At 58.9% G+C, this 9128-nt stretch overlaps 1 protein-coding gene across 1 annotated transcript; it reads right to left on the reverse strand.

Annotated features, from left to right (window-relative positions):
* Positions 1–6: 6 nt before the first annotated feature.
* Positions 7–8124, reverse strand: U2AF2 (U2 small nuclear RNA auxiliary factor 2). The gene is made up of 7 exons (XM_057314567.1): positions 7932–8124; positions 4459–4594; positions 3658–3702; positions 3259–3362; positions 2786–2937; positions 1378–1494; positions 7–1233 (listed from the first exon to the last, which is right to left on the reverse strand). The coding sequence occupies exons 1-7, from the start codon at positions 7978–7980 to the stop codon at positions 967–969; spliced, it is 870 nt and encodes a 289-aa protein (XP_057170550.1). The 5' UTR covers positions 7981–8124; the 3' UTR covers positions 7–966.
* Positions 8125–9128: the final 1004 nt, after the last annotated feature.

The raw sequence follows: 9128 nt of genomic DNA on the forward strand, positions 1-9128 counted from the left end.
ACAAAACAATGTTGCGTGGCTTCATCTGGGACACGGTCCCACAGATGTGTGTCCACACAGAACGTTATGGGGCTGTGTGCTTAGAGCATGTCAGTACATAGGACACCTCAGCCACTGAAAGAATTCAAGAGATCCGCCGAACCTACCAAATTACTGCAGTGGGAAACACTGGAGACAAGCCAGGGAACCAGCGCCCAGTCCCAAGGTGCCACCCCCTCTGGGACTCCACATCCACCGCTTTGCCAAGAGTGGACTCGGTTTCTAAAAGGGGCCCTCAGGGCAAAGCCTCTGCCCTTGGAATCCCACCTTCTACTACTTCCTCCCCCCATACCCAGAGTACCAGCGCTCACCTACCTTTCCTGGATGAATTCCAGGGGCCTGAGAATCAGGCCCCCCAGCTCCACTACAGCGCTGGCTCCTCCAAGCCCACTTTGCTCCCTGCACCCCAACAGGGCCTCACAGAGACGCAAATCCTTGCTTATACCCATCTCTCCACAGAAGACAGCGACCAGCCTGCAGGTTGAGTCAGGCCTGCTGTCGATTTCCGTGCAGTCCTCAAGGGTTTTGAGAGGCTCCTGCCCAGCATGTGCATGGTGTATGAAACTGACGAGTCAGCATCCAACGACGACAAGGCCGTGCCCACTTAGATAGCATGAGGCTGCGCGCAGGCTGCCACATCGCAACAGAACCACGACCGAGACGCTATGCCCACAGAGCCAAAGACATTCACCATCTTACCCTTCGCAGGAAAAGCACACCGACCCAGAATACTACTGAACACGGCTGCGGGGAATGGCCCAAAGCACACGAGTCAAGAGAAACACCCAGACCAAAAAAATGAGGGATTCTCCAGCTGCCAGCCCCACAACGGGAGCCTGACTGCTGTGCTCACGCTGACTGCCAAGGCCCAAGAGCGAGAATGACAGGCTGCAAGCCCTTCACCTCCCTCAACACATTCCACAGCCACTACGCAAACTCAAGTGGGGAGAGCGCCCAGCTCCAAACGTTTGGAGAAATGGACGAGAAGCTCTCACACCATTTCCCAAGTATCTCCAGCCAGGCCGGAGACGGGAGGGGACAAGGCCCCCACTCACCAGGCACGTAGACAGAGGGATTCTCTGACATGCCAGGCAGGGGCTGGTAGTCGTGAGGCCTGCGGATCTTCAGTGACTGGCCCTGGAAGATGATGCCGTCAAAGGCCATGGCCTGCGTGGTCTCATCCACTGAGCGGAAACTGAAAGAGAAGGGGGCGGCGAGGGTCAGGGAGCCCAGCGGACAACGGCCTGCAGAAGGGCCCCAGGGAACAAGGGCTGCTGCAGGGGTACTGCCGCCAGGAGGAACACATGCCTTCCTGACCCCGCCATGCACCCGGCTCACCTCCAAGAAGGCAAAGTTCTTGTCTTGGTTTATCTGCACAGCCAAGACGGGGTTGCCAGGGGCCTGGGTCAGCCCCCCAAGGCGCATCTGGGCGTTGAAGAAATCCATCATGGCCTCCTGCAGAGGGAATAGGAGACAGGGGGGGGGCGGGGGAAGGGAGGTGGAGAGAGGAGGGGAGGGTGAGAGAGGGAGACACAGAGGGGTTTGGGGGTGAGGGGAAGGGAGGGAGTTGGAAAGGTGGAAGAAGGGAGGGAACAGTGGAATAGGGATGGGGGCATAGAGATCAATAGTAGGAACGAAGGCAGAAGAAAATGAGAGAAAACAAGGCGAGGAGGCAGTAGCGATAGACAGCCAGGGGCCAGGAGTGTGGGGAAGGCCACGGGGGCCCCAACCAAAGAGACATCGTTCAAGAAAAATGCACGGAAACAGCGACAAGAAAAGAAGAAAAAGCATGAAATAGAAAACGAGGAAATGGAATGTGAGAGAAAAAGCATCCAACGGCAGCAAGAGGAAAGTGGTAGGAAAGCAGCGAAGAAAGAGCAGGCGGGAACAGAGAGCACCAAGTCAGAGAAAAAGAGGAGCAAAGGGATAGGGAAGGTGGAGGGAAGGAGGGTGGGGTGAGGGAGGGTGGGCGGGAGGGGAGGAGAAAAGAGTGATGTGGCGGGATCTGGCCCTGGAGTCCGGGGGCTGCTTTATCAAACGTAGCAAAGTGCAGGTTGAGAAAGTCAGAATGGACCTTACTTGCCTTCGACGACGGTAGCAAACTTTTTGTTGCTACGAGGGATCTCAGCCCCACAATATTTCACTTTAAAGAGAAATGGAAACAACTCTTTGATCTCGGGATTCTCGGGGTGCCACGGGAAGGGGTTGGGGAGAGGGGAGGGGAGAGGAGCGGTGGGGAAGGTTGGGGAGGTCAGGGCCATCAAAAACAAAAGAGCAGCGACCACGGGAGGGACGTAGGGAGAGGATGGGGTACAGGCGGCAGAGAACCAGAGGTGTGTCAGAGAAATCTGAGGGGAACGTGCGTCTGTTTGTGTGTTTGTGTGTGTGTGTGTGTGTGTGTGTGTCGGCGTGCGCGCGCGTGTGCGAGTCTCCCTCTCTGTCTCTCTCGATACGGATTCATGGATTTTCGTAGGTTCGTTATGTGTGTGTTTGATCCCTGGGTTGTTGGAGGAGGTTGGGAGAGGGGAGACGGGAGAGGGGAAGAGGAGGGAGGGAGAGGGCCACCCCCAGCCCGGCCCCTGGCTGGCTCAACTCCATCGGTCCGTCTGGGAGGGGGCCGGGGGGCCTTGCAGGAGCAGAGTCTGACCCGTGCAGGTTGGGGGAGGGAAGGGAGGGAAGGGGAGGAATGGGTGGGGGGAACTGGGGAGAGGGTAGGGGCAGGGAAAAGGCAGGGGGCGGGCAGTACCTCAGTGATGCCAAAGGGGATGTTGCCCACGTAGAGGCGCCGGGCCTGTCTGGTCATCTGGCTCCCGACCACGGGCACCGGCGTCGGGGTCACAGCCAGGCCGTCAGGGGTCATGGTGGGGAGAAGGGCGGTGGCTGGAATCTGACCCGCAGCTTCGAGAACAGCACAGCAGGATTAGACTGCAGCAGGGCAATCCTCCACACACACCCCCCAGTTCAGGGTCCACCCACTGCACACCCAGAGAGCCACAGGAGGGCAGCTCCCCAAGGACCAGCCCGAGGGAGGCTCAACCCCACTCTGCCATGGGAGTCTCACAGCATCTCCTCTGTGGTGGTCGAAAGGACAGAAACCAGGAAGCCCAGGACACAAACCTTATCCTGCTACCCCATCACCCCCCACCAGATCAAAGTCTGCTCCCTCAACCACTCAGCACCCTCAGTTTGTTAACTAATGAGGCAGCAGCTGCAGCCTACCTTGCATGGCCTTGTACTGCATGGGGGTGATATGCTCGAAGCCAGGTGGTGGTACATCCCAGTATTTACGGACCTTCTTCTTCTTCTCGTGGCGGGGGGAACGACTGGGAAGGGGGAGGGGAGAGCGGGGCAGGACGACCTCAGTCTGACCAAAGGTGGGCCTGTGAGCACCCCAGGCTCCCCTCAGCTCCCCACCAGGAGTGCAGCGCTCTCCAGGAGGGAGAGGATCTGGGTCAGGGCCGCACCCAGGCCTGGGGGAGGGTGCTGGTTTCAAGGCAAGTGGAATCTCTTCCCCAGTGCTTGGGCTGGGGCTGGACAAGGGCAGGGTACACGGGGGCAAGGGGGGGGGGGGCAAAGGGAGTGGACATCAGGGTGGAAGGGGCAGGAAGAGAAGCTCACATCAATCCACCGTGCTCCTCTTTAGCGCCTCTGGTCAAAGGTTTGCTGGGGGGTGGGAGGGAAAGGTATGGGGAAGGGTGACTGGGGACCCTCGTCTTCCCCACATGCCACACCTCCCCAAGGGCGCAGAGCCCCAGGGCTGGGGGCAGGCCCCCTCAGCCCTGCCGTTCCCCTCAAACCTCCGACCCCAGGAAAGAGGAACTGAGGAAGGAAGGAAAGGCCACACAGACCACTTTCTACTTGGAGAAACTGAGATGGAAGGAGGCAGGAGGACTTCCACCTACCCCGCCCTTCCTCACCTAAGGGGACAGAAAACAGAGAGGGCAATCTACGGAGGAAAGAAGCATTAGAAGAGCAGAATGCAGTTAGGGATCAGAGATGCTGCCCCACTTCAAGAACCCCCTCTTCCCAGGAGGCAAAGTACAGGCCCCAGAAGACAATCCCACAGAGAACCATAGGAAGAGTGGGAATAAAAGAAACCAGCCCTAAGAGACAGGAACTGGGACTGACCTCGTGAAGGAAAAAACAAGAGTCGAGTGCCCTGACTCCAGAATCACCTCCAAGATAAAGAACCTACTGCCCTCACCAACCCACCAGAAACTGAAAAAACAACTCCAGAACAGGGTGGGAAAAAAAAAAAAAATTCTGAACTCAAGACAGACAAGCAACAGACTCCCTCCCCCAGATACACAGAGAGAAGCCAGAGTCCCAGGAGCACAAGGTCTGAGCGCACCAACACCCCATTCACAGGCTGGCCCACCCCCAACCTGTGCCCAGCCAGGGGTCCCCAAGCCCTGGTACCTTCTTCGCCGCCTGTCCCGGGAGGCGCTCCGCTGGTCCCGGTTGCGCCGGTCCCGGCTCCGGCTCCGGCGCTTGCGGTCCCGGCTTCGAGAGCGGCTGTGGCTACGCTTCCGGTGCCGGTTTTCCTTGTCTCGCTCTGGGCCAGGGCGAGGGGGAGGAGAATGAGCTGAGGGAGGACGCGGCCCAGCCCACCCACTCACTGGTGGCTATGCCCCGAGCCCCAGGGAGGCCACCCCCAAGGGGAAGGGACTCAATGGAGATGGGGAGATAACAGGCTTCCTGGGTCCACAAGTGAGTCCAGGGACCCTGGGGGACCAAGGGGACGGGAGCTGGTTACCTGAGGGGACAGGGCCTGGAAATGCCCCCGGGGTGTAAGATACCTGAGGATGCTCAGGAGGAGCTGGGGAGCCAGAGAAGACAGAGGAGGCTGGCTCCTGGTCCCCCTCGAGGGCTGAGGGGCCTGACCCCAGGGTCGTCCCTGAGAGGGGCAGGGCTAGAGGCTGGGGAATCAAGAGACCCAATAATGTTTTCCTGAATGAAAAAATTGGCGACCCCTCAGGAAAGACCTCCTCAACCAGCTGGCACCCACAGCCCCACCATCAGGCCCCAGGGTCAGGTGCCAGGCAAGATCTGATATCCCCAGGAAGCCAGGACACCCGATGGTCCCTTCCCAACTAGGTGAAGAATGCAAGATGCCCTCCTCTAGGGAGGTGCCCCTTTCTGAATGTGGGCTAAAGAGAAGGTGCCTGGCCCTGCCTCAGGAGCTAGGGGAGGAGTGTGCCCTGCCCACTACCCCTCACAGGCTGGTATCCCAAACCACCCCAACCTGCCCACACTCCCTCAAAGCCAGTGACTGGGGTTCAGCCCCCAGTTGGCTCCCTCAACCCCCTCACTGGCCTCAGGGGTGACGACTAGGAACAGAGCAGTCTTGCCCATAAAACCACAGAAACCTCCGCTCAACAGACCTCTCGCCCTGGGAAGGAGGTGCAGACCAAACCACCAGCACATCACAGTGCATTTCCTTATTCCTTAGTTCAAAGACACCCCCAACTCCTCCACTACCCCGTGTCTATGAACAGAGGCAGGAAGAGGCAATAAGAATAAGGTGTAATAAAGTGGACTTTAGCCTCGTCCTTACTACTTTATCTCATATGCCGTCTGAGACTTTAAATGTGAACTTCCTGTAAATAAATCTCAATTCCAAAACCACTAAAACTCAAGAAAAAACGCACCTCGAAAACAGAAAGAAAAAAAAAAAAAACAGCAGCAAACACAACAATGCTCCTAAAACACATCTATACTCAATAGCCCCACTAGCCCTCGATCCTTACTGCTCAGGAAAAACATTTCTACCCAAATAACAGAAAGGGAAACTGAGGCACAGGGAGGCTATGTAACTTGCCCATGGCAAAAGCAAGAAGAGCATGAAGACTGAAGGTGAACCCCGTGGCATTAGGAAGTACAGTTAGGCACCTGGGCACACTTCTTAACGCAGGACAAGAAGAACACTCAAGGGTCTGCCTAGAATCACTAATCACAATGTTATTATCTCTATAAACATAGAAAACAAAAAATAAATCAGAGACTTGAAGCAACGTGAAATTACAGGCAAACAGGCATGGCACTGGGTACAGAGCAGCTGCGGCCTGGGGCTTTGGGCCTCTGGCTCCACACTTGTAAGATGAGCAGGCTGTGGGCCCCAAGAACTTTCCCTGAGGCTGAGGCTCTGAAACAGACAAGCAGGCTGAGGGACCAACACAGAGGGAGCAGTGATGCCTGCTGGGTGCCTGCCACCAGACAAGGAAATTAATTCTCTGGGGACACACGTGCCCTAGGCATGGGCTGAAGCGCAGATGCTGGCCCGCAGAGACAAGGATTCACAGGCAGGGCAACACGTGGACAGAGCTTCCTGCCTCCCAACACACACAGATCCACGACAAATGAAAACATAAAAGGAACTTCAATTGCTCAAAATGCTGTGGACGCATTGTGGGACAGCTCCACCAGCCCAGAGTTCAGGCCAGGGCGAAACCAGACAACATACCTGCAAGTAAGTGCCTCGAGGAGGAGCTCCATCAGCTCCACCTGGCAGCCGGGCCTCGTGGCACCTGGCCTTGCAGCCAGCCAGACTCGGGGTGGATTTCAGCTTTCCCGCTTACTGACGGAGTGAAATCACGCAAAAACACCCAAACCTTCCTTGAAACAAAGGTCCCATGTACCCCAGGTGTGTGAGGACTTGGCAGAATGACATTTGGAAAGCACCTTTCCTGCCGGTGCCACCTGAATGAAGATGTGCCTCTCCACTTCGTAGTGCAACATCACGCTAACGATAACTTCACAAAAAACACATCGCTTATTAGGCACTTAGTATATACCAAGCCCCACGCCACACACATTTCTACGTGTTACCCTGTGTGCGCTCAGCTCTGCCTCTTACCAGCTGAAACCTGGTAAAGCGTTAAAAAAGCGCCCAGCACTTAGCACGCGCTCAGTTTAACCACCAACTATCATTACGATCATCCTGCTCAATTCCACAAGCGCACGGGAGACACAAACACAGAAATCTTAAAGCAGCACGGCTGCCGGGCAACAAAGCAAGTGTTAGAACCCAGGAATGCCGGGCTTCACGGGCACTCAAGAGAAGGGCCTCTTCCCCGCTCTCCCGGCCCCAGCACACGGATCGCCGCAGCGTCCACTGCCAGTCCTCGTTCTGACACCCCGCAGCCCCCACGCCCCTCGGCCCCAGCTTGGGGGGGGGGGGAGGGAACGTGCTTCCTCCCGCCCGCGCTGACAAGTGCTGAGACCGCGTCTACGCGCCTCAACGCTGGAACCGGACGAGCAATCAACACTCCACGCTGCGGGTATCGGGACTCCCCCAACTCCCGCGTCAGAAGGACGCACGCGTGTCCTCTCTCACGAGGGACACCGCGGCACGCTCGCTGCCCCGGCGCGGGGGCCCCCCCTCGTCCGGCGCCCACGTGAAGGGGAGCTCGCAACCGCCATTTTGGAACAAAGGGGGCGTGGAGACCAGGGCCGTGGGCCCGGCCGGAAGCGGAAGTGCCGGAGCAGCGGGAAAGAAAGGAAGCGTTGCGGGACTTGATACACATACAACCTCCTTTCAGATTATTTTAAGAGGGAAAAAAAAAAAAAAGAAAAGGAAAGGACGTGGGGATTCCGCGAAGAAACACCCAGCCAGCCCGACGGTCCGCGCCACCTCCACCGCGGACCACGTGGGGCGCAGCACGGAGAGGGCCGCGCATGCGTCCGGGACCCGCGCCCGCCGCCCCCTCCCCTCCCCTCCCGCGCGCGGCGGCACGCCGGGCGGTCACGTGAGCGAGGCGCGCGCCGCGAAGCGGTGGGGGGGGCGCCGCGCGGCCCTGAAAGGAGGGGGAAGAGAGGGGTAAAATGGCGGGGGACACGGAGAGAGGCCAGGATCCGCCCCGCCCGCCGCCCCGCTCCCCCGGCGCCCTCACCTTGCTTATTCTCGTTGAGCTGCCGCTCGAACTCGTCGAAGTCCGACATGCTGAGGCGGCCGCGTAAGGGCCCTGTGCAGCTCTGGCCTCGCCTTGCCGCCCGCCCGCTCCGGCCGATTCGGCTACTTCCGCCGCTCGCTTCGGCTACTTCCGGCCGCCGCCGGCGCTCCGCCGCCTCCTACCTAATCAAGCCCGGGCCGCCCGCCCCGCCCCGCCCCGGCTCCGCCCCCTCTCCCCGCCCTCCCGCCCGCGAGGTGCCCCTCCCCCCAGAGCCTGACTCCAAATAGCGTCGGCTATTTCCGGGCCGTAGAGGGAATCGGGAGCGGCGGCTTCGGCTGCTTCCGAAAACACCCGAAGCGAGGATTTCACCGGCTTCCCAGGCTATCGTAACTTTTCGGAAACTAGCTCTTCAACGTTCGGGTGTTTCCGTAGGTCCGCGCGTTCCTCTGCGCCCAGCCCCCCCTCCCAAGGGTTCGGCTTCTTCCGACAATTCAAACCGTCCCAGTCTTTGGCTGCTCCCGCAGATTCTGCCCGCTCTTCGCTGCCAGCCCTATCCAAGCAATCGGCTACTTCCGACAATCCTAACCGTTCCGGACTTCTGCACTTTCTGAAGGTTTCCAGCGCTGGCTCTCGGACCCAGCCAGATGATTAAACCCAATGCCAAGCTTCGGCTCTTTCCGGACAGTGCACTCACTCCTCCCCTGCCTGTGAACTTCGGCTCCTTCCGCCACCGCTTCGGGAAGGCCTCACTCACGCGAGACAGCTTCGGTTTTTTCCGTCGGCGCTTCGGCTCCTTCCGGCTTCGGAAACGAAAAAGGGAGGGAGGACAGAGACGAGGTTGGTCAGGAGAAGGGATACAGAGAAAGGGCGGGGTCCCGGCTCTCTGCACCTGGCTCTCCGGGTGGGGAGAGCGGAGGAAAAGAAAGGCCGATCTCGCGGAGGGCTTAAGAAGGTTGCGCGAGACAAAAGCAGGCAGCCGGGTGAAGGGTGCGCGCGGCCGCTGCGGAGGTTGCCAGCGCGGCTTTGTGCGCCTGCGCGGAGTGGAAGAGGAGGGGAGCGAGATGGGCTTCTGCGCCTGCGTAGAGGTCGGTCTGAGGCGAGGTTTCTCACCGTTCGGGAGGCGAGCCGGGTTCCAGAGGCCCCAGCACGCGTGCGCGAGACTTTCCCTTACTCCGGGAAAGGTACTGAAATCCAGAC

The sequence above is a fragment of the Ursus arctos genome, unplaced genomic scaffold (genome assembly GCF_023065955.2).
Source record: "Ursus arctos isolate Adak ecotype North America unplaced genomic scaffold, UrsArc2.0 scaffold_19, whole genome shotgun sequence".
Classification (NCBI taxonomy): Eukaryota; Metazoa; Chordata; class Mammalia; order Carnivora; family Ursidae; genus Ursus; species Ursus arctos.